The 25808-nt window shown below is 42.2% G+C and overlaps 1 protein-coding gene and 1 pseudogene across 1 annotated transcript; one reads left to right on the top strand and one right to left on the bottom strand.

Moving 5' to 3' along the window:
• Positions 1-12108: 12108 nt before the first annotated feature.
• LOC109455208 (etoposide-induced protein 2.4 homolog) lies at positions 12109-13603 on the bottom strand (annotated as a pseudogene).
• NCR3LG1 (natural killer cell cytotoxicity receptor 3 ligand 1) lies at positions 13427-25531 on the top strand. Its single transcript, XM_019746605.2, has 5 exons — positions 13427-14038; positions 15525-15872; positions 20343-20666; positions 22197-22290; positions 23145-25531. Exons 1-5 carry the CDS (start codon positions 13945-13947, stop codon positions 23185-23187), a joined length of 903 nt encoding a protein of 300 aa, XP_019602164.2. The 5' UTR covers positions 13427-13944; the 3' UTR covers positions 23188-25531.
• Positions 25532-25808: the final 277 nt, after the last annotated feature.

Here is a 25808-nt window from a genome sequence, read left to right on the forward strand (position 1 = left end):
GGACGACCTGGACCTCACCCTCATCTCCCACGGAGGACTCAGCAAGTGTTACCTCCTGGGACTACAAGTCCTGCATCCGGGCTGCCTGAGCAGGAACTTCCCCGGCCCACAGGGCCGCAACGACCTTCGCTTTCTCCGGCCTGTGCTGGTTGGGGAACCGTCCACATCTTTCCACCTCTCCACGGGGCTCCATCTCTGCAGCAGCTGCATGGCTTTTCCTGTGCTGGTGGGAGAACCGTCCACGTCCTCCCACCCCTCCACAGGGGTCCAGCTCTCCGGCAGCTGCTCCTCCTGGTCTTCCAGAGACTCAGTGTTCATACACACAAACTGCTCCACCGTCCTTTGGAGAGCTTTGGCTGGCACCATACCCTGCTCGCTGCGCCATTTGTCATGCAGGGAGGCCGGCGGGGTCTCTGCTCCCGCTCCCCATACAAGAACGCAGGATATGGTGAGGCCAAAAAGGAACACCCACGGAGCCATAGGTAGGGGAGTCATACCACTATATTCTCTCTGGCGGCACTATACTCTCACTGGAGGCTGGATCCACACTGTTCGCAAACCGCCATCCACACTTGCCAGCCCAGCCGCCATCTTCTTGCTAGCCCCCATTCTTTCTTTCTCTCCTCTTCTCTCCTAGCATAGCCACAGCAGTTATATTAGTGGCCAATGGCTCACTGGTTACAGCTGACGGCCAACTAGCCACAGCTGATGGCCATGCAATCACAGTTGGCCATTTACTACCTGAGCCAGGCACCTGTCTATGTGAGGCCAAGAGCCTGGAAACTACTCTCTGGGGCTCCGCCCCCACAGCCATTATCTGTTTTAAGTTTTTTAGGAGTTCCAATCATGGCAAATGCAGCAAGACAATGTCTAATTACGTGTGATGTTGCTTCTCCTGTCTGAACAGAAGCCACAACGAATCCGGAGAATGTATCGATGGAGACATGAACATATTTTAATTTTCCAAATTCAGGTATATGAGTCACATCCATTTGCCATAAGTCATTAGGACGTAAGCCTCGGGGGTTGACTCCATAATGAGGCACAGGCAGAAGATGTGAACAGTCCGGACATTGTTTTACTATCTGACGTGCTGCTTCTCTGGTTATATTATACTGCAATCTCAAGCTCTGGCTATTTTGATGGTGGAGGCTATGAGCCTTTTGTGCCTTTTCTATTTGAGTCAAGGCAACGAGCTGAGTGGCAGAGTCTGCAATTTGATTTCCTGAGGTTAAAGGGCCTGGAAGATTAGAATGAGCTTGTCATGCAGGGTGTCAGGCGGGAGACCCTGCTCGCTGCGCCGTTTGTCGTGTGGGCCGGCCTGCGGGGTCTCTGGTCCCGCTCCCCATACAAGAACGCAGGATATGGTGAGGCCAAAAAGGAACACCCACAGAGACATAGGTAGGGGAGTCATACCACTATATTCTCTCTGGCGGCACTATACTCTCACTGGAGGCTGGATCCACACTGTCCGCAAACCGCCATCCACACTTGCCAGCCCAGCCGCCATCTTCTTGCTAGCCCCCATTTTCTCTCTCTCCCTCTCTCTCCTCTCTTCTCCCTCAAACCGCCATCTTTCTTCTCTCTCCTTCCTCTCCTTCCCGTAGCCACAGCAGTTATATTGTGGCCAATGGCTCACTGGTTACAGCTGACGGCCAACTAGCCACAGCTGATGGCCATGCAATCACAGTTGGCCATTTACTACCTGAGCCAGCACCTGTCTATGTGAGGCCGAGAGCCTGGAAACTACTCTCTGGGGCTCCGCCCCCACAGAGCTCTAATATGGCCAATATAAAATTTTTCACAGCGCAGCTGAATGGCCCGCTGTATCTGAAGAAACAGATCCTGAATAACAGGATTGCTGGTACTAATAAAAAGTACTGTTTCTAAACTTTGGATAGCACGAACTACATAATGGCTATCAGAAAATAAATTAAAAGACTGGGAAGCAAAATCAAGCAAAACCATATGAACTGCTCGAAGCTCAACTATTTGAGCTGAGGCTGGAGGTGTCTGCACTCTTTTAATGACCTTATCATTGAGTGCATAGACAGCTACACCATTACTAGATCCATCAGTAAAAACATTAGGTACAGCAGGAAGAGGAGCATGTGATACTATTGAAGGGAAGATTGGATCATGACGTTGAAAAAATTGAAGCAATTTATGCTTAGGATAATGATTATCTAAAGTCCCCACAAAATTAGCCAATGCAACAGGAAAACTGTTAGTAAACTGCATCAGGCCTTGAATCTGTGCTTTTGTAAAAGGAATAACAATAGAATCTGGCTCCTTTCCATAATATTTTCGAGCTTCCAAGCGGCTCTCCTGAATTAAACTGGCCACAAATTCATAATAAGGTGTAAGATTTTTTTGTGCAGCCACATGGAGGTGTATCCATCTAAGTGGCCCTTCTTGCCACAACACTGCTGTGGGTGTATGTTTGGTGTCTAAAACATACACATATAGAGGTTTAGAATAATCTAAAAAAGAAACATGTTGTTGCTGAATGGCTTCCTCAACCTTAGAAAGAGCCTTCCGTGCAGGCTCAGTAAGAGACCTGGGCGAGGTCGGATCAGAATCTCCTTTTAAAATTTCAAACAGTGGTTTAAGATCTCCAGTAGTTAGTCCCAAAGAAGGGCGCAGCCAATTAATATCTCCCAACAGTTTCTGAAAATCATTAAGAGATTTAAGATGATCTTTCCTAAGCTCTATTTTTTGTGGAGTGAAATACTGAGCAAACAACTGAAATCCCAAGTAAGAATAAGGCTCACTTCTCTGTACTTTCTCAGGTGTAATAATAAGACCTGAGGCTAGAAGGTTCTTTTTTATATCTGCAAAGCAAGCTAACAACATTCCTTCTTTCTTACAAGCCAATAAGATGTCATCCATATAATGAATGATATACACAGAAGGAAACTGTTTTCTGGTGTTATCAATTGCTTCACTAACAAACTTCTGACATAAAGTGGGGCTATTAGCCATACCTTGGGGGAGAACTTGCCATTGATATCTTTTCATAGGTTTTTGGAAATTTGGACTAGGAATACTAAAAGCAAATCTCTTACAATCTTGGGGATGGAGTGGTATATTATAAAAGCAATCTTTTAGATCTAGCACTATTTTATAAGTATCCTTTGGAATAGCAGAAGGATGAGGTAATCCTGGCTGGAGAGCACCCATAACTTCCATAGTTTCATTTACTTTTCTCAAATCCTGCAACAATCTCCATTTCCCCGATTTTTTCTTAATTACAAAAATGGGTGAATTCCAGGGCGACGTAGATTCAATTACATGGCCCTTATCAAGCTGCTCCTGTACTAGCGCTTGAGCGGCTAATATTTTTTCTTGAGTAAGGGGCCATTGATCTATCCACACAGGCATATCAGATTTCCAAGTTATTGCTTCTGCAGTTTTTCATAAAACTCAGATCTCCATAAGAGATGATCGCCTCCCGAAAAGCAAGCATGAGCAATAAGCTTCCAATCCTCTGGAGGGGTGGCTTCAGTAGACAGAACATCCAAAATTGCCATGGTGAAAGGGGCAATAGGTCCATACTGCACACAAGCCTCTTTCAATTCTTTTATCTGCTTCCACTGAAAAGGCCTCCAATCCCTAACCCTACGTCCTGCCTGATCATATCTTTCAAAAATAGGATATACGCCAAACTGCTCTGTAGATTCCCCTTGCTTGTGAGCCTCTTCACAAGCTATTTGAAGAGGGGATAGTACAACAGAGTCCGATCCTGGCTTAACATAACTTGGCGAAGGCTCTGCAGGCATGTCCCAAACCGGGGACTGCGGCGGAGGTCTCCACCTACAGGACTCCTCAGGAGGTGGTGCAGAGGGATCAACTATGGGGGGATCTTTACCCTGAGGACAATTTTCTCCGTCTACAGCAACTTTAAGTTCTATCAACTGTTCCTGAATCTTTTTTATTTGATCTGCAAGAGAAAGTGCAGTATCTGCAAGTTGCTCGTCCTCCCGAGCCACAACCACTAAAGGAGGGTTTTTGTCCCTATCATATTTGGCTCCCTCATCTTCTGATTTTTCCTGATCCTGAGGTTTTAAATCTTCCCGGTGCTCGACCGGAGTTTCCTGATAAACAGGCTCTTTATTAACCTTAAGAACTCCCTCTAACAACTTTGTGCTCTCTCCCTCCTCATCACCGGCTTGTTTTACTTTCTCTAATTTGCAATCTTCATGTTTAAGGTTCAAACAGTCTCGGATCAAAGTCCACAATCCAAATGTTTCAATCGGAACCTGCTGAGGCCCGTGGTCAGTGTAAAAATCCTTTAATTGTTTTCCCACTTTCTGCCAGGTTCCCAGACTGACCGTTCCTTCTTCAGGAAACCACGGACAAACTTCTTTTATAAATTCTAAAAACTTATCTAACTGTTCTCTGCTCACCTGACTGCCACAGGCGGCAAGCAATTTCTTAAGTCCTCTAACATACAGGTCCTTGCTGCTAGCGTGACCCATTCTTTTCCCTAACTCGGTCCTTCTTTCAAACAAAGAAACAATCAGGTGCCCTTCTGGATTGGGGCCCAATCAAGCTCCGTGACAAAAAGTCGTGGAACTATCAATCATTCACACATTCATTCGACCGAGGGGATCGTGTCTCACTCACCTTGCATCCACTGATTCAGCTCTTATACAAGCCGGGGCCCTTTCCACGCGGTGTTCCTCACTGTTACCCCCGTATTCGTGCCCCACGTTGGGCGCCAAGTGTGACGGGCCAGCCGTCACGAGTCGATGGGTTCCCGAATGGGGGAGTGGGAATGAATAAAAGACACTCTCACATATGATGGCGATCCCGGGACTTCAGTGATCCTGAAGACACTAAGTTTATTTCACTGCTCCCATATAAGCAGTTTGAGCACGTGCAAGTATGTATTAACATAACAAATGTAAATTCTTTAGCTTTCACATAGAGGATACAAAATTCACCGAAACTCACAAGTAATTATCTTATCAATTGCCCTGATAGGCATCAGCCTTCTGTGTCTGGGAACTGGCCGCTCCCACCAAATTCCTCAGCAGCTTACAAGCTCAAGCTCCCCTCAGGTGCAGGCAGAGACAATTGCCTCAGGGGGAGGAAACAGGTAGCATAAACTGAGCCATTCTGCAAAGCTCAGAGTTTCCTGTAACCATGGCTCCCCACACTCTATCCAGTTTCAGAGCCTAAGAATGGAAGAGACCTGGAGGCTGAAATACTATATGTAGCCAAGGAGGAGGAAGGAGCCCCTTTTTAGTATAGGGGGCTTTTTTCTCTGAAGCTATTAGTCTGGGATCTATTAGCACACATGAAAGTTATAAGCTCTTGCAACTTTCAAGGTATCTGTCTATGTACCAATTTATATAGCCTCTAATTGAAATACCATATTTTTGGAAGAAATACATGTGATGAAAAAATATGGTCTGTTTAAATAAAAAAATATATTACAATAAAAGACACATTGCAATTAACCCCCTTCAAAATACTCCCCCTCACTTCAAACACACTTATCCCATCATTCTTGCCACTTTCTGAAGCAGTTCTGGAAGTCCTCTTTCGTGAGTGTCTTTAGTTGCACTGTTGTGGCTGCCTCGATGTCATGAATGAATTCAAAACGTTTTCCTTTCATGGTCATTTTGACGTTGGGAAAGAGCCAGAAATCGCACAGTGCCAGATCCAGTGAATACGGTAGATGAGGACACACCATAATGTTTTTATTTGCCAGAAAGTGCTGTACCAGAAGCAGTGTGTGACACGGAGCATTGTCATGATAGAGGATGAAGTAAAAACACTCATGAAAGAGGACTTCCAGGAGTGCTTCAGAAAGTGGCAAGAATAATGGGATAAATGTTTTCAAAGCAAGGAGGAGTATTTTGAGGGGGATTAATGGCAATATGTCTTTTACCGTAATAATTTTTTTTTATTTAAGCATTCACTGTATTGTTTGATCATACCTCATATGTGTTTATACATAAGCTTGTGCCTAAAATAGGTCTGGAGGGAAGATGATTAGTTTTTCCACGTCTTCTGGAATTAAAACATGAAAAAAAATTTTTTTTCTTTATTGCTTTTCCTTTTCATGAAGGAAACCAGTAAATATTTATTGATAAATAAATATTTATTAAATAAAACCAATAAATATTTATCAATATTTATTATGTTAAACATTCAATAATTATGGTTTATGCATCCTATTTTAAAGTTGGGATTTTAAAGACCATTTATTTTATTTATTATTACTACTTTGGGGGATTTTGAAAATTTTTCAATTTACATGTTGAATTAAAAATTTAACCTTTTATAAATGTGTGGCCAAAAATGTTTTGTTAATTTTAAACTTTGGAAAGAAATTTTATTAGTCTGGAGTGTACTTAGATTTAATTCTTCTTGGTTTATTTAAATAATTGGACTATTTTTAAAACTACAATGACATAATTGGATTTTAATTTGATATCAGGAAGACATAGAGACTTTATACAAATCTGTTATATTTGAATTTTTTGACTATTTGTTGTGAAAATTCTTTCAGTGCAATATTTGTTGGAAAATATTCTAGTCATTTGTATAGGTTCATTTTTAATTACATTAAATGTAAAATTAGAAAAATATGTGATTTTTAAATAATTTTCTGGAGAAAAAGATAAAGTTGACAATGTTTGCAAAACACTAACATTATAAAGTCATAGAATCGGGGCCTGAGAGATCAATGAAGGAACTAGCATTTCCCAGGAGACGCTTTATCCAGTCCCTGCTTCCAATCTTCTAGTAATAGCACTAAAGTGGAAATCACAGTGTTTTTAGGCTTGTCTGCATGGTGGAATCACCTAAGAGCTTAAAAAAATACAGATGCCTTGGTCCCATCTCCAGAGATTGTGATTTCATTCTTTTGTAATGTGGTCTGCGCTTTGGAATTTTCAAAAGATCTCCAGGTAATTCTAACGTGTAGACAAATTTGGGAAGTGCTGGTAAATCATGTGGAAAACCTTTGTGGAGTTTTTGTTGTTCGATTCTTTGTAAATTCCAGGGGAGCTTTACAGAGGCTCACCTCACACCGCCATTTTTCCGGAAAATCACATGTGGAAAACCATATCAAACTTTTTTAAGATGAGAGAATCTACAATGTGGAGGAAACCTGACTGATGATAGGAAGGTTCTTCTATAAACATTCAGATGTCACTTCAGAGGCTTTATAGCTATATACGTGCACACACCCATGTTTGTGTAATATGTAGGAAACATTTATTTCCACTTACATTCAAGAACCGTGTAAGAGGAAGATATCACAGTGGCAGAGAATCTGTGAGGATGGTGTTGCAGAAAGTAGTAGGAACTGGGTGTTAGGACTCTGGATCTGTCATTTCTAACTAGAGTTGATCCTTAAACAACTGTGAAGGTTTGAACTGTGCAGGTCCACTTATATGTGGATTTTTTTCAATAAATACTGTAAATGTATTTTCCTTATGATTTTCTTAATAACATTTTCTCTAGCTTACTCTGTTGTAAGAATACAGTATATAATACATATAACATCCAAAATATGTGTTAATCGACTGTTTATATTATTGGTAAGGCTTCCAGTCTACAGTAGGCTATTAGTATTAATAGTTAAGTTTTTGGGGACTCAAAACTTATATGCGGATTTTCAATTGTGCAGAGTGTTGGCGCCTCTTGCGTTGTTTAAGGGTCAACTGTATATGAGTTTTTTTAGAGTCTTAGAGAAAAAAATTTAGGAGTTTTGGACTGTGAGGGTTTAATTTTGTTCTAAATTTTCAATTTGAAATTATTTCAGATTTACAAAAAATTTGCAAAAATAGTACAAAGAATTTTAATATTGCCCTTCAACCTAGCTTCCCCAAATGGTAATATCTTACAAAGTTATTAAAATTAGGCAATCAATATTAATACACTTCTACTAACTAATCTGCAAATTTTTCCAATTTTCCCACTAACATACTTTTCCTAGGCCAAGAACTAACCCGGGATCACACAGTGCATTTAGTTGTATGTGAATATGTGTGTCTGTTAACTTTGGGGAAAAAAAATCAAACCTATTAAAAAAAAATTACAGCAATAGTACAACTAATTCTAGTATGCCCTTCCTTAGATTGATCAATTGTTAGCATTTTGCCACATTTGCGCTAGAGCTCTCTCTCTGTATACTTTTTTTTTAATTGAACCATTTCAGACATAATTGCAGAAATCATGGTCTTTTAACCTAAATATGTGAGTGAGCAACTCCTAACAACAAAGACATTATTTTAATAACCATCTTATAATGATCAAATTCAGGAAATTTAGCATTGTCACAATACTATTAATCTAGCATATGGTCCACATTCACATTTCACCAATTGTCTTAACACTGTCTTTTATCATAATGTTTTTCACAATCCAGGATTTAATCCAGGATTAAGCTTTGCATTCAGTTGTTCTGTCTTTTTCATTTCCCTTGACCTGGAATAACTCTTCAGCCTTTCTCTGTCTTTCATGACATGGATAGTTTTGAAGAGTACAGGTCAGTTGTTTATAGAATGGCCCTCAGTTTGCATTTGTCTAGATCAGTGTTTCTCAAAGTCTGGTCTGTGACAGGAGTTGGTCTACACATTAGTGTTACCCACAGTGAGGAATCAGCATAGAAATTGAAATGATTTATGACTTTGGATATAATTTTATATCGGTTTAATAAAAATTGGGGGCTTATATTTTTGTCTTTTGATTTCATTTTTCTAAGAATTCATTTTTATTGTATTTTATAAAGTGTCAGGCCTAAATGGGTTGGACATTTCCTTTAAAAAGGGTCCTTCATCACAGCTATTTTGAACAGCACTGGTCTAAATAAGCTTTTTGAGGCTAAGGGCTATGCTTTACTCACCTCTGAATCCATGACACTTAGACCCTACTAGGCAGAATTCAGTAAATGTTGCTGTGGGATGACTTGAAATGACCCCTTTGTTAGAGAAGCTTTATCTTAATGCTGAGTCAAAATCTGTCTCTCCATAAATTCCACATAGGAACCTTACTTTTGCCTTCAAAACCATCATTTAACACGTCTACTCATATATTTAGGTGCTAGCTTCTCAGAGATTTAAGGACTGATACTGTGTCTTCAACCCCTAGCGTACTCCAAGCAAAACTGGCTCCATTCCTTTTACCGTTTGTAGTGATTAAGATGAAGTTCTGCTGAAAATGAGAACATCTCAGGTAAGAGTGGGTTATTGACTTTGTTTCTTATGTGCTACAAGTTCAGAGGTATCATTCTGAGCTGGTAGGAAGTTTTACAAGTCATCAGAGACCCAGCACCCCTCTTTGTTGCTGTCTCATTGTCTTCAATGTGTAACTTCTACACTATGGTCCAAAATGTCTGCTCAAGCTCTAGCTATTACATCTGTATTCCTGCCAGCAGAAGAAAGAAGGGGGAAAGAAGAACACATCCCTCCCTTTAAGGACAGTTCCCAGAAGTCACACAAAACACTTCCATTTTTATTACTTTGGTCAGAACTTGGTCATAGTGCCACATTAGCTCCAAGAGAAGCTTGGAAATGCATCTTTTACTTTGGAGATCCCTGGGCTCAGGAAGAAATTGGTGGCTTTTTTTAAGGGAAACTGATACTCATTACAATGTCTACCATCTTTGCTATATTCTCCTTATATGCATGTCATTGTGTAATATGTCTCTTCTTCACCATTCTGATTACTTGTTGGATGTTTTCATGTACTTAAATATGGTTCCAAATTGTATGTGACATCCCAAAAGCAAGCTGGACATAATGTGTCATATATAAATGACCTCAGTGTTAACCAGCATTCGAGTACTATGTCTCACCGCTATGCAGCTATAAAGGACATGCAAAATCAGACTTCCATAAACCCCTAAGAATATATATTCATTTGTTTGAGAAGCACTTGTGAAACTTCTGCTGTGTGCTTTGGGGTTGAATGAAAAATTGGCAAAAGTATTAGAAGATATGTTTCTTTGCATGTTTACAGGAATTCAATAGATGCAAAATTGGTAAAAATGATAACATAAGTATTTAACATTTTATGTTTAAATGTTATTATAAATGCTAAAACCTGCTAATTTTACTTTTTTTTTTTTTTTTTTGTACTTTCCTTGATTTCCTACAGGGTGATATGTCTGTGCCACAACTTTGTGAATTACCATTCGGGGCAAGTATAGAGATTCATCCTATATTTCTACTGGGGATATGATTTAATAAGTCAGTAATAGCAGAAGAGGATTCTCTTAGAGTAAGTCTCCTTGGAAGACGTAGCAGTTGAGAAGAGGTGTAATTTAGCATTTTAGAATTCTATAGCTGGACCTAAACTTGCAGAGCTCTACTCGTTAAAACTGTGGCCCAGAAACTGTGACCTTCTGAAGGCCCCTCAGCTAGTCTATGTCACTGTGGGCACCCACTTATCAACCAGTTCTGTGTCTTTCCACTATGCATGCTGTTTGTTCGCAGGTAAGAATGTAAATATTTGCTTAGTGACTGCCAATTCCACTAACTCTAAATTCACTATGCCAATAAGACTACTCTATATTGGGACTTGCTCCACACCCCACCTGATTCTTAAGTCTTACAACAGCTTTGCAGGGAAGATTTTACTGTCGCTTTTAGAGAAGGGAAACTGAGGCAAGGGTGTGAGGTAACTTACCCACAGTCCCACAATCATCAGATGACATATCTGGCATTTGAGTCTAGGTCTGCCTGTGGTTTTCTGTAGATTACACTTTTTTAATGATGTGAGGAAAAAATTAAGTAGGATCAATGAGACTACTGTAATGCAAGATACTAGGGAAAGAGGGGGGTGCATTTATAATAATAGCAATGCCACTTGTGTTCTGAACTTCATAGTTAAATTGATTATAAAACTGGTCTAGAGGTGGTAAAGCTTGATTTGTGAATGAAAATTTTGGGTTTTTGCTTGACAAGGTCACAAGCCACCTTTGGGTTAGTAAAAGGAGGGGAAATTAGGGGCTGCTTTCAGATGTGTGACCAAAGCTTCCTGGAAAAAATAAATTTAGCTTTCGGCTGAAGTAACATAAGCTTTTTTTGGGGGAAACCAGCTCATATTTAATTGTGACATTTTAAAATTGTACAAGTGTTTTGACATCTGCTCTGTCCCCCCCCCCCCATATTTAATTCTTTAAAATACAAGGAAAACACCAACCAATCACAGTTTTAATGGGTTTAATAAGTTTACCCCTTCAGTTCTTATTTGCAGCACCCAATATTCTTTTAAAACACCAGACAGAATCAACAGTGGCCGACAGTAAATTTCAGACCTCCAGAATTTAAAAGTTCAGATTCTCTGAGCATTCTGTGTTGCAGTGGCAGTTGTCCAAAATTGGTACCTCCCTGTAGTTGGGGAACTTTAAATGTACCAGTGAAAAAAGCTTTTTCCCCTTCAAGGGGAAGAAAAATCACTCTTTAACACCCAGCAGATCTGGCTGAGATCTTCTTTTCCATCTCTTCAGGCTTGTTTTTCGTTTGTTTGTTTTTGCTTTTGTTGTTGTTTTGTTTTGCCTTTTTTTTTTTTTTTTTTTTTGCTGTGGAGCAGGAGAGTCCAAAATTTAATCTGAGTTACAAGAAACAAGATAGCGAAGTCTATAACGGGAGTGACCAGGAGCAATTGAAATATTCTTTTACCTCCCATATCCAATATATGTACTTTACAAAATAACAAAAACTACAGGTCCACAAAATACAATAGCTAGAATTACAAAATCCATTCATTCAAGGATGGTGGAAGGCAGGAAGGGGAGGTAGGAGGGTAAATGGCACAGTGAGAAAAAATATTCAAATCAGTCCAGTCCCGGGGCTGGCAAATGCTAGAAAAGAGCCCCAGAAAAACCTGTGGTCCTTTCAGACTCACAGATGTTAAAAATCCACATGCTGGTGTCAGGAAGATTGTGCCTTACATGCACAAGAGACAAAAATCCCAATTCCTCAGAGAGAAGGGAATATGCAGAGGGCCCTTGGCATAGTGGGTCCTGCCTTCCCTGGTGGGGGAGGTTAACAAGGAAAGAGCTGCACAGCTTCCTTCCAATCCCACTCAGCCCCTGTGGGTTGCAGGTGACTCACAGATGGGTTGAAGGTACAGCAGCCTTCAGTTGGTGGGAGGTTGATTCCGTGAAGGGAACTTCTCTGCAGAGATGGAGGTACTCAGGGCAGACTGCAGGTACATCATCTTGTGGAAGAGTGTGTTGCTTAAGAAAACCACAAGGAAAAGAGGAGCAAACTGGAAAAGGTATGCTTTGCCAAGTGTCTTTGCTTCATTGGTGCTGATAATGAATAAAGGAAAAAGAATGGAGAAGAGGCAGCCACTGATAATGTAAGAGGACCGCATTGCTGTGAGGAAAGCCAAACCAAATCAGAAGTAGTAAGGCCAATTCCTCTCCATGTTTGACAACCGCTGGTGCATTTCAATTCCTTTATTGAACCAATGATATTCAAAGCAGGACAGTGAGTAGACAAGGGACATATGCGGGAGACTAACCAGCGGACCAAGATGGATAGGAAAGAGACTCACAAACATCCCTGGGATGAGGAAAAGAGTCTGCAGCCAGAAGTTTGAAAAGCGTGTCAGCAATGATGTTGCTGACACTAGGAAAAGGATGAGGCTTCCTCCATGGTACCTGAATGCCAGATCAGCTGTCTAGAAACCGAATGACATTCACAGCTTTGCTAAGCACAAACGGGGACTACCAAGAGCACTGAAAATTGACGTGATGAAGAATTCCAGTCATTGGGGCCGGCCCGGTGGCTCAGGCGGTTAGAGCTCCGTGCTCCTAACTCCGAAGGCTGCCGGTTCGATTCCCACATGGGCCAGTGGGCTCTCAACCACAAGGTTGCCAGTTCAATTCCTCGAGTCCCGCAAGGGATGGTGGGCTGTGCCCCCTGCAACTAAAAATTGAACACCACACCTTGAGCTGAGCTGCCGCTGAGCTCCCAGATGGCTCAGTTGGTTGGAGCGTGTCCTCTCAACCACAAGGTTGCCGGTTCGACTCCCGCAAGGGATGGTGGGCTGCGCCCCCTGCAACTAGCAACAGCAACTGGACCTGGAGCTGAGCTGCGCCCTCCACAACTAAGACTGAAAGAACAACAACCTGAAGCTGAACAGCACCCTCCACAACTGAGATTGAAAGGACAACAACTTGACTTGGAAAAAAAGGCCTGGAAGTACACAGTGTTCCCCAATAAAGTCCTGTTCCCCTTCCCCAATAAAATCTTTAAAAAAATAAAAAATGAAAGAATTCCAGTCATGACCAAACATCTCCATGTAGTGATGGATCACCAATAACTTGGGCAGTTATGACTGAAACAGAAATAAACACTGGATAAAAAAAGAGGAAACCGAATGAGAATACTCCGCCATTCCAAGCGCAGCACTGGAAAATTCTAACAACAGGTGGCTCACTCTCTTGCTTCCTCTCTCTGCTCTGGGCTCTCCTCTGCGCCAGGACACTACTGGCCCTTCTTCCATGCTCCTCTCTTTTGTGGAATTCGAGCATCTAGCTTTGAGATGGTAGAAATTCCCCAAATGGAGTCTTTGATTCCCCTGGCAAAGTCCTGGGGAGAAAGGTTTTGACACTGTTAGCCATCTCTTCACCACCCCCTCAGTCCGGCCCCGCCCTGCCAGTCCGTCCAGGCCCCGCCCTCACTCATAGGCGACTTACCACAGAGGCGCGCCACACTGGGCATGCCCGGCCTCGGGCACTGGCCGTAAGTCGGCGATCTCAGCTCCGGCGCTCCTGCGGACCTGAGGGCCTATATTCCTCCACGTGGCTGGAGGTTTGTAAGGAAGTCTACGCAGGAAACAGAAGAGGGTTTCATTCGCCAGCTGCGTCTTCGTATCGGCCCCCGCTCTTCGTGGAAGCTTGCCAGGGGGGGTCCCCGTGACCTGGCGCGAGCCGGCGTGAGTCGGCTCAAACTAGTCGTGGCCATGGATCTAGTAGGCCACGTATCGTGGGGCTTCATGCGAATGCTGCTGGTTCTGGTTCTCGCTCCGGTCCTGTGGCGCACGCTGCCCTCGGCAGGTAGGACTCTGACGGAGTTTGGGGGACGGGGAGGCGGGGGTGGGGTGGTGGTTGTGGTGGGGATGGGGGCTGCGGGGAGGCAGGCGGGGTGAGGACCAGGCAGCCGCTGGGAGTCAGCTCTCTCCCGGGTCCTCCCAGAGGACCTCAGCTATACTTTAAAGATCCCAGACTCTGAGCTCTCTGTGAAATTGGATTCATCTATTCATTCAACAATTAGTATTGGCGCCCTCTATGTGTAGAGTAGGCATTTGTAGGGACCTAAGACTGAGTGGCTCTTTCAATTTTGTGCTGAGTGTGCAGCTTAAATTGCATCATCCTAGATCTGGGCGTCCAAACTTTTTTCAGCGTTTTTCACCAAGGGCCTTATGCGGTAAAATACACAAACAGCCGGGCCACTCAGTCGATGTGAAGTTCGTATTGCCTCACCTGATTTATTTAAGTAAACTAAATATATTTTTGGAATTTGCTGCGGGCCAATTAAAAATGGATTGCGGACCGTAGTTGGCCCGCGGGCTGCAGTTTGGACACCCCTGCCCTAGATGCTGGAACTGAGAAGTATAGGGAGGGGGTGAAATAAGAAAAATACTCCACCTTCATATCAATGAAGCATTTAGACTTTTACTATAGTCTTTATTGAGACTGAGTGGTGATATTCAAATATTCTCTTTTTACTTTTTCTGGGAATATTGATGGACATGTTTCTAGTTATCCGACAGGAATCCAAAAGCCTGAAAGTCATATGAAGAGATATTTAAACTCATTACTAACCAGAGACTAGAAATTAAAGCAATAAGCTATCACTTGACATTTATTAGACTGGCCAGAATAGGCTGGGGATGCCAAGTGGTGCTGGTGGGCGTGTGGGAATCTAGGAGACCCTCTGGGTGTCCATCAGCCGGGCCGTAGGTGAGCCAGATGTGGATGCTCACCATGGAGAACTGGGCAGCAACTTCAAGTAAAGGACTAGCTGTACACATAGCAATGTGGAACCCTCTGGAAAGCACAGTGCCAAGAGGAGAAACAATGACATGTAACTTAATACCATTTCTGTAAGTTTGAGATACAAAACAAGATGGTTTTAAAGAACAAAAAATGTAGACGTTAAACATCGTAGACTGGTTGCCAGATGGGGGAGGGAAATGGAAATAAAAAAGAATAAATAGTAGTTCTATTAGGTTGGTGCAAAAGTAATTGCGGTTTTTGCAATTATTTTTAACTTTTAAACTGCAATTACCTTTGCACCAACTTAATACACTTGCAATGAGCAATCCGAAAATAAAGAAAACAATTCTGTTTATAGTACCATCAAAAAGAATAAAATTCTTGGGAATAAATTTAACAAGAGGAGCACAAAACCTCTGTACACGAGACACCCCCCCCCCCCAAAAAAAAGGAATTTGTTTCCAATTACATGGTAGTGTTTGAGAGTACAAGGACTATATTTTTACCAAGGATTTCCCATAACTGAGTTCTCTTACTGTCACAGCTTCCCCGGAAGTGGAGATGGCAGGGAGAACTCAGAGCGTGTTCCAGAATGACAATGCCACCATCAACTGCAAGATCCCTGGTTCCCCACAACTGGACATCAGAATTATGGGTGTTACCTGGTTTAGGAAGAATCAGGTGAAGGACACAGAGAGCAAGGTGTTTGAGTTTTTTGGAAACCACCAAGAGGCATTCCGACCAGGAGCCGCTGTGTTTCCATGGAAGCTGAAAAGGGGGGACGCCTCACTGCAGCTGCCTGGAGTCCAACTAAAGGAAGCAGGACAGTACCGATGTGAGGTGGTGATCACCCCTAATAAGTTACAGGGAACAGTCTGGCTACAGGTTGTAGGTGAGTGCCTGATGGCAGTGCCCTGTGGTTCCCACGGTGATGGGATGGAGATGTGGGTGGGCCAAGTGGAGCAGAGGTTTACAGAATGGGCCTAGGAGTCAGATAGACATGTGTTTGAGTCCTGGGCTTCCATAAACATCTGGACAACTTTGGGCAAGTTATCAATCACGCTGAATCTCCATGCCCTTCGCTCTACACAAATGTCATAGTACCTACCTAAGAGGATTGGTTGTGGGGAAGAGTACAAAAAATGCAGGTAAAATGCTTAGCATACGCATAGTGTTTGGCCTACTATTAGTGCTCAGTAAAAGATAGCCATAATTTACCTAGTATGTGGGCAGTTTGTTCAATGAAGAGGTGCCTCTGAAAGGTAGCTGGGAAAGGAGAGAGATGCTATGCCCTGGCTCCACAGATCTGAATCCTGTTCCACCTTTGCTGCTTCCAAACTGGGTGGTTGGGCCAGTCATTTAACATCTTTGGATCTTAAATTTTTCACTGTACAAAATGGGGTAATAAATCATATCTGCCTCATAGTGTTCTGAGGATGACATAAGACAGTGTATGGAAATGCCCAGCTGAGTGCTGTTGTGAGGTAGGTGCTCAGTCAAGACTTAGAACAACAATATCCCCTAAATACCTCTTTGAGCTCCACTTTCTTGTATTATAAATAGGCCTGGTAAGACATGGATGAGCTTGGGGGTTGTAGTAGTTTGCTAGGGCTGCCATGACAAAGTACCACTGACTGGGTGGCCTAAATAACAGAAGTTTATTTTCTCACAATTTTGGAGTTTAGAAGTCTGAGATGGAGGTGTCAGCAGGGTTGGTTTCTTCTGAGGCCTCTGTGGTTGTAGGTGCCCATCTTCCTGTGTCTTCACATGGTCCTTCCCTCTGGACATGTGTCTATGTCCCAGTCTCCTCCTCTTATAAGGACATCAGTCAGATTAGGTCCCAACCTAATGACCTCATTTTAACTTAATAACCTCAGTAAAGACCCTATCTCCACATACAGTCACAGTCTGAGGGACTGGGGTTAGGACTTCAACACATGAATTTGGGGGCAAGGTCCACAGTTCAGCCTGTAACAGGCAGTGTCTGGGAGCCCTCCAAAATTGTACTTAAGACTTTGAATGTTTTGTTTATATTAATTTGGGGGATGGCAACATATATTAGGATTCATTTCCTCTGCAACTGACAGAAAGCCTAAAATAAAAGATTTTTTTTAATTAATGGACTTTATTTTAGAACAGTTTTAGATTTAAAGAAAAATTGCAAAGATAATACAGAGTTCCCATATTACTCCTGCCTCTGCATACCACTTTCCTATTAACATCTGCATTAGCATGATATATTTGTTATGATTAATGAACCAGTATTGACACATTCTTATTAATTAAAGTGCATTGTTTATTCAGATTTCCTTAGTTTTTACCTAACATCCCTCATAATTTACCTTGTTCTGAAGACTACTTTGAAGTTCATAGAGTTACTCCTTTCTTTGAATTAGTGTTAGTATGGTATGTCTGTCTTAATTCCTTTCATTTTAATCTATTAGGGTCTTCATATTTTTTTTTCTTTTTCTCCCCCTTTTTCTGCCTCCCCCTCCGCCCCACTCTGGTTCAAGCTGTTGTTTCTCAGTCTAGTTGTGTAGGACACAGCTCTCTACACTTGTTCTTCTCTTTTTATGCCCTCTCTGGTTTTAAACAAACATCCCATGATTCCATTTTCTCTCTCCTCTTTTTGTATATCAGTTATCCTTTAAAATTTTTTTTTAGTGGTTGTTCTAGAGTCTGCAGTGTACTTTTACATCTACTCTAAGTCTACTTTGAAATAACACTGTACTGCTTCATGGGTAGTACAGATACTTTATAACAGAATATTCCCAATTCTCCCCTCCCAACTCTTACAACATTACTGTCATTCATTTCACTTATCCATATGCTATACCACCCAATATATTGTTGCTATTATTATTTTGAATAAAAAATTATGTATTAGATCAATTAAGCATAAGAAAAATAAAGTTTTATTTTACCTTCATTTATTTCTTCTCTGACACTCTTCCTTTACATAGATTCTAGTTTCTGACCCGTATCATTCTCCTTCTCTCAAAAGAACTTCTTTTAACATCTTGCAAGGAGGATCTGCTGGTAACAAATTCCTTCAGTTTTGTTTGAGAAAGCATTTATACTTCACTTTTGAAGGATAATTTTTCTGTGTATAGGATTCTAGATTGGTGGATTACTTTCTTTCAATGCTTTAAATATTTCATGGGCCTCTCTTCTTGCTTGCATTTAAGCAGTCTACTGTCATTCTTAACTTTGTTGTTCCGTAAATAAGTTATTTGTTTTCTCTGGCTTTCTTTTTGCAAAAATTTCTCTTTGTCTTTTGCCCAAAAAAAATGTTTTTGTGCATTTTGAGCATGATATGGTATTTTCCTATTTGGTGTTTTCTAAGCTTCCTGGATCTGTGCTTTGGTGTCTATCATTAATTTTGGAATATTCTCAGCCATTATTTTTCAAAATATTTCTTCTCCTTTTTTCCTCTGGTATTTCTATTACATGTACGGTATTCTTTTTGCAATTGTCCCACCATTCTTGAGTATTCCGTTCCCTTCTTTTTTCCCCATTCTTTTTGCTCTTTGCATTCAATTTGGGAAGTTTTTACTGACATTCTTAAGCTAGTTGATTCTGTCCTTGGCAGTGTTAAGTCTACTGATGAGCCTGTCAAAGGCATCCTTCATTTCTTTTATAGTGTTTTTGATTCCTAGCATTTCCTTTTGATTGTTTCTTTGAGAGTTTCCATCTCTGCTCACATTATCCATCTGTTCTTGCATGTTGTCTGCTCTTTCCACTAGTCCTTTTAACATTTTAGTTATTTTAAATTGCCTATGTAATGATTCCAAAATCTGTGTCATACCTGAGTCTGGTTCTGATGCTTGCTTTGTCTTTTCACACTTTTCAGCATGCTTTGCAATTTGTTGTTGAAAGCCAGATATTATGTACAGGGTAGTAGGAACTGAGGTAAGTGGCTTTTAGTGTGAGATTCTTTGTTAATTTGGCTAGGGGTGGGCCGTGTTTAATGTCAATGCCACAGCTGTAGGTGACAGGGATTTCAGTTTCCTCTAGTGTTTTTTTTCCCCCTTCCCTATTTTCTTTGAGTTTGCCTATGAACTTCTTCTTCAATAGAGTCTGTATCTTCCAGCTCTCCTACTTATAATCTACTGTTATAAGCCCTGTTGGTGTGGTGGTAAAATGGTATGGAAGGGAAGCAGTCTTATCATCTTATTATTAAATCTCGTTCTTTGAGAGCATCCTTTGTTATGGGGAATGCACTGTTTACTTTTCCTCTCCTTCCTCTCCCTGCTCCCCAAAACATGAGGGTATTTTTCTTGTAACTGTGAGAACCTTGTGGGGTTCCTGGAGGTAAACCCATGAAAACCCCCTAAGACAGACCCCCAGGAGTTTTTACTCTCCTTCTAGTCCACCCTCATCCTTTAGCAGTATGTCAAAGCTGCTGCTTAAGTGCTTTACCAGTTTATGGCTCTAGCACCTTCTGCTTCTGCTTAAGGCTTAAGGAAATATGGTCTTGGCTGTGGTTCTCTTAATCTGCCTGTCTCTCTAGTTTTCGGGTGGCAGTTTGCCCTGTCACCTGAATTCTCTGATGGAGCTAAGAAAATTGTTGATTTGCAATTTGTTCAGTTCAGCCTTTTTGTTATTATGAGGCTAGGAGTGGCAACTTCCAAGGCCTTTACATGTCAGAGGGGAAAGCAGAAGTCAACAGTGGCTTTTGAAAAGTTGTTTACTTTTCTTTCAGAAAAATGTAGCCAACCTCGGGCCGGTAGGGCTGTCCTGTGATCACCTGGGACCCAGGACCCTTTTATCGTGTCACTTCGCCGTCCTCCATATGTAGCTTCCACCTTGTATTTGGAAAGGGCTTCTCCATCTTAACCCATCACATGGTATTCCAGCCATTCCACAGGAGGGAAGAAGGGGAGAGGGAGAGAAGGGCACAGTCCTTTTGTTTAAGATACCCTGTTCTTTAAAGATACTTCCTGGCGGTTGCTCTCGCCATTTGTGATTATGTTCAAACTTCTAGACCGTGAGTTCGCATGGCTACGCCCAGCTGTAGTAGAAGCTGGGAGATGTAGCTTTGAATGTGTCACTGGAGAATGGAAATGGGTAGCAGTTAGCAGTCTCTACCACAAAAGTGTTCCGAGGCTTCCCTCAGATTCGCAAATTTACCTGTGACACAAAGTGGCTGAAGAAACTGCTTTACAAAATGGCTGTGACAGTCGGGTCATGGCCGATCAGCACCCTGCTGGCTCTGGGACCAACGCACGCAGAATGCGTAGCCTAAGCAGAATCCCATTTGGTTTACTCCCCTTTCCTGAAGGCTTGCTGTGGGTCAGACAATGAATTGATACTAAGCTAGTCCCGACCTACCCTCAAAGCATGACTTCTCTCTCGGCAGCTCGGCCAGTCTGCGGGTTGATTCAGGATCCAGCCACAGTGAAAAATAATGAAGAAATACATATTGTGTGTAAGGCAAGTGGGTTTTACCCACAGGACATTAACATAACGTGGACTAAGTGGACCCCTGAGAATCCCCAGAGTGCGGAGATTTCTGAGGACGTCAGAACTGGTCCACCCGTCAAGAATGAAGATGGCAGCTATAATGTCACTAGCGATTTGAGGCTGAAGTCCTCTCTGGAACCCAGTGTGACCGTGCAATGTGAGATAAAGCACATTTCCTTGTCTACCTCTGAGAGGCTCAACCTCACGCTGCCTGGGATAGGTAAGCATCCTCCTAGATGGCTCCCCTGTTCTCCACCTTGAGGGGGTCTGACATAACAGTCAGCCTCGCAGGCAGTCTGGGGGAGGACGGGGCCAATGGGGAAGGAGGGAAAGCGGTTTGGCCTCGCTCAGCCCGCGTCAGCAGTCCTCACTGAGTCCCTGAGCCAGGGCAGATGGTCTGCTAGGCGGAGACGTGACAATAGTTCTCAGGTGGAAACAGGGCCACTTGTTAGCTTATGGCAGCTTGAGTGATCTGGGTGGTGTGTATGCCTTGGAGTGGGAAGCTTGCCTGCTGCTAGGAGAAAGGGGTTAGCATCCTGTCCATATGCCCTGAGAATACGGCTGTATCGGGGGCCAGTCACCAGACACCCTGCCAGCAGCTCTTCTGGTCCGGCTGCAGGTCAACTGCAAACAGTTGGCTGGTAGTTCTGTGCCCAAGCTAGTGAGGCCGTAGTAGGGGTCCTGCAGATACCGAGGCTCTCTTCAGGTGTACTGGGTCCTCAGCTGAGGATAACGCAGCTTACTACAGAACCCTTCCTGCGGGTGGGGTGGGATTCACTGAGCTTATATCCTGGTTTCTGTGGTTATGGCTCTGGTCCTGCCTGGGGATGACCCGGCTGGTCAGTGCATCTGCCTGGCACTGAGGGGTTAGGAAGGCAGGTGCTAACTAGAGGCCCTGGGGATATGGTTTGGGTATGCAGATGGGGCTGGGATGATCCTGGAGGGGGAGAGGAATTGTTCTTGGAAGGAAGGGCCAGGGATGTGTGTGGGTGTGAGTGCACGGAGGTGTGCAAGGTATGTGTGGCATGGGGACTATGAAATTGAAATACGCGGTATGTACACATGGTATAAGAGGTTTGTCTGGGTGACGTATGTGTGCCTTAGTCCACTTGGGCTGCTACAACAAATTGCTGCAGACTGGGTGGCTTATAAACAATAGGACTTTATTTCTCACAGTTCTGGAGGCTGCAAGTCTGAAGTCAGTGAGCCAGCATGGGCGGGTGAGGGCTCTCTTTTGTCACAGGCTTCTCATCGTGTCCTCACGTGGTGGAAAGACTGAGGGATCTCTCTAGGGTCTCTTATAAGAGCACTGAAATAATTTATGAGGGCTCCACCCTCATAACCTAATGACCTCCCAAAGGCCCCACCTTCTAACGCCATCACATCGAGGATTAGGATTTCAATAGATAAATTGGGCAGGGGACAGACATTCAATCTGTAGCGGTATACAGTGATGTGAGCTGGTGTAGTGTGGAAGCTTTGAACATGTGCATGGCGTGTATATGTGGTATGTGGTGTTCTGTATTGCTGTTTGTTTCTGGCAAGTGCTAAACACACTGTTTGATGGATGGAGGTGTATGAGATATGAGTGGAAGATGCCAAGACGTGCAGGAGAGGATTGGTGGTTATAGTAATGTCTCTGACAGTGAAATGACACACAACCACACAGCTCTTAGCAGCGGTTGTGTAGGTCTCCTTGGCCCCGGCCAGTAGGTTTCCTCTTAACGTTTCCTTTTCTTTCTCTCTGCAGAGTCTCAGAAGTTACGTATCTGGAAGATTGCTCTTCCCTGTGTTGTTGGACTAATCATCTTTATTGTACTGTTGTTATATTTTGGTTGGAAAAGGTAAGAGTCCCAAAACAAAGTTAGGCCTTTGTTTTAGCCCCAAGTTTAGTATTTTGGATTTGGCGCTGGGAGTTTAGGGATCACAGCCAGTGGGTGGTGTTGGGGCATTCTCTGGACTGATGCTGGGGGATTCTAAGTGTGGCGTGTGTTTGTGATACTGGCTTTTCTGATGTTGTGTTGGGGAAGAACTTTCTCATCTGATCTCTAAGTGGTGGCTTGTGATTCTAGAGAGATGCATTGTAAAGCCCTTCTGCCTCTTCATAATATACAGTCTCATTATGAACCAAGCCTCACGTTATGAGTTCAGACCAGGCCTTTGAACCATATATGGGCTGCATTGTTATTCTCACACATAGAAACTGTGGCTCAGATGGGAATTTCTTCCCCCAGGAGCTCATATTTTGTTAGTAGCTCAATGGGATAACTTAGCACAAGATTTCACCAGCTGAACCAAGAATTTCTAATCATCAATAGGTGTTTCCAAACATGTTTATCCCTAACTGTGGTCCAAATAGCAAATAAAACAGCGGAAGCTGTAGAGGCCCAAGAGACCAGTGTAAATATGTTGGTTATGATTCTAGATAATAAAATTGCCTTCAGTTGTTTATAGGTCAGCCAAGGAAGAATCTGCAGTAGCTAATATATCTCATTTTAAACGCTTTAAGAAAAGTAGAATAATCAGTTAATTAAGGTAAAAGGCTGTTTGTTTATCTAAAGTTGTCCACCTGATTCATGGGACTTGTTCTCCTGATTGTACTTAGGCCAATGTGAAAACTGGATGTAAAGTGGTTTTCAAATGTTTCAAATGTGAATGTTCTCACATTTCTTGCCTTCCTCTGGCTTCTGATATCCAGGTGCCGTCATCGCAGCGCAAAATTGGACAGGGATACTTATTGAAAAAAGAGACTAAAGCTATCACGACCTGCCTGGATTCTGTGAGGGTTTGCAAGGACTGCTCCAATCTGTCACCCTTCCCTATAGCCTTTGCCATGTGACTGCATTGTCCTCCAATCATGTGCCACCCCTTAACATTGGGCTCAGCCTCATGACTCACTTTGGCCAGTACAATGAGACGGGGTGGAAGAGCGCCAGTTCTAAGCATAGGCCTCACGAGGCCTTATGGATTTTCATTTGTTTTCTTTGTGCATCTTCTGGCATTAGTGAAAGGAGAACATGTCCATGCTGGCCTGTTGGAGAATAAGAAACTGGAAGCTAGAGCTAGTTGCTCTAGCAGAAGCCATCTACAGTAAGTCCTCACTTAATGTCATCAATAGGTTCTGCAACTTGACGTATAATTAAACCAATTTTATCATAGGCTAATTGATATAAATAAGAGTTGAGATCCTACAGCATTTCATCAGCATTATAAGGAGATGACATTGAATGAAACCACTTTATTTGAAGACCTACTGTAGATCAGATGACAATCACCCAACTCCCAGAGATGTGACCAAATTTAGCTGAGATCATCAGTGCCAACAGAGCCAACTCTCAAATGTATGAGCAATAAATACTAATTTATTTTAAAGCCGCTGTGTTACACAGCAAAAGCTAACTGATACAGCTCCTCAGGAAGCTGAGTTTTGACCAAAACGTGTGGTTGGTTTCCACGGAGATGTGCACTGAAAACTCCCTCCGAGAGAGCCTGCTATTAATTGTAAGCAGGCATTTTCCCGCCAAATCGCGTCATAACGCGGGGCTTTTTTGACATTTTCTCACCAAAATTAGACTTTCCGTAAAATATTCATATCTTTCGATCTATTTGATATTTTTCTATGAAATTTTCAGTGTTTTAGTGTAAAAAGAGGTCTCTATTTATTTGCTTTGCAAAATTTTTGCCAGTTCCAACTAGAGGCGATATGACGAGTTTACTCATTTCCCACAAAAAATGTGTTAAGTTTATAAAACAATATGAAATTAAATTAAGCACAAGAGAAAATGCCGCAATCAAGAGATGCAGTAAACTTGAGCCTGCTGGCAGCATAGTGTTTTAACACGTTGCGTACGGATCACGAGAATCTTCGTTTTTTTCTAAGCCATGCATTAAGGACGGATAACGAGAATTCTCGTTTTTACTGTTGACTCTTTTTACTTTGCACATTTTATTGAATTATTTGTAGAATAATTTATAGAATAATTTATTTGTAGAACCTATTATTTATAGAAAAATAATAAATGACATAGAAGCATTTACACTTGAAAGAGAAGAGTGCATTTTAAAGTAGTTTCTTTTAAAAACCTGCCGGAACAGAGGGGTATGAGGGATTTAAACCCCGCCGTACGCAATGTGTTAAGTATATAAGCTTATAAGTAGAAAGAGTAAAATAATGATAAAAATGTAGCACAGTAAATATGTAAGGTAACATAGTTATTTATGATCATTATCAAGTATTGTCCTGTACGTAGCTGTATATGCTACACTTTTGTATGACTGGAAGGTGCAGTGTGTTTGTTTACACCAGCATCACCACAAACATGTGTGTAATGCATTGCACTACATGTTAGGGTGCCTGTGACGTCCCTAGGTGACAGGGATTTCTCAGCTCTGTGAATTTCTGGGACCTCTGTTGTATATGCAGTCAGTCTATCGTTGACCAAAATACCGTTATGTGGTGCATGACTGCATACACAATAGCACGTTACTCTCTCATCAAAGGAAGGAAATATTGCCATTCATGACAACACGGTAGACTGTGAAGGCAGTATTTTAATTGCAATAAGTCAGGAAAGACAGATATATAACCTCACTTACATGTGGAATCTAAACAAAACCAAAAAGCCTCATAAATACAGAGAACAAATTGTTGTACAAGGTGGGTGATAAGGGGTCGAAATGGTAAAGGGGTCAAAAGGTATAGACTTCGAGTTTTAAAAGAAATAAGTTGTGGGCATGTAATGTATAGCTTGGTGAGTTGATAATACTATATTGCATATTTGAACGTTGCTAAGAGTAAATCTTACAAGTTATCACAAGAAAAGTTGTGACTATGTGGGTTTTATGGATTTTACCTGGATTTATTGTGATGATTATTTTGCAGTATATACAACTATTCCATCTTAGGTTGTACACCGGAGACTAATATAATGTTATATGTCAATTATACCTCAATTCAAAAGAGAGAGGAAAAAACCAACCCTTACTGTTTCCAGATTGTGGCCCATTTCCATTTCAAATTCTACTTCCTTTGTTTATTGAGAACAAACTGTACCATCCAGTATGGAATAAAAACACTTTATATTTTTAATATCTCTGAATTATTCTTTGATAGAAGATAAGTGACTTGCCCCCTCATGGTCTCATGGCTAGTAGAGGGAGGAGCTTGGGTTTGTAATCAGTGTACCACCAAGGAAGAGCCAGGGTGGGGTTGGGCTGTGAAGGAGAAGCTTGACCGTTAGTTCCAGAGGAGAGGCTCAGTCTGTACCGTTCTAGTCCGCTCTTAGGGGCGAGGACCACAGATTGGTGTTTGGCCTGTGCCTTATTCTGTAAGTGAATCAAGGTGGCTGATGCTATTCCTAAC

Source organism: Rhinolophus sinicus, linkage group LG06 (assembly GCF_036562045.2).
Source record: "Rhinolophus sinicus isolate RSC01 linkage group LG06, ASM3656204v1, whole genome shotgun sequence".
Taxonomy (NCBI): domain Eukaryota; kingdom Metazoa; phylum Chordata; class Mammalia; order Chiroptera; family Rhinolophidae; genus Rhinolophus; species Rhinolophus sinicus.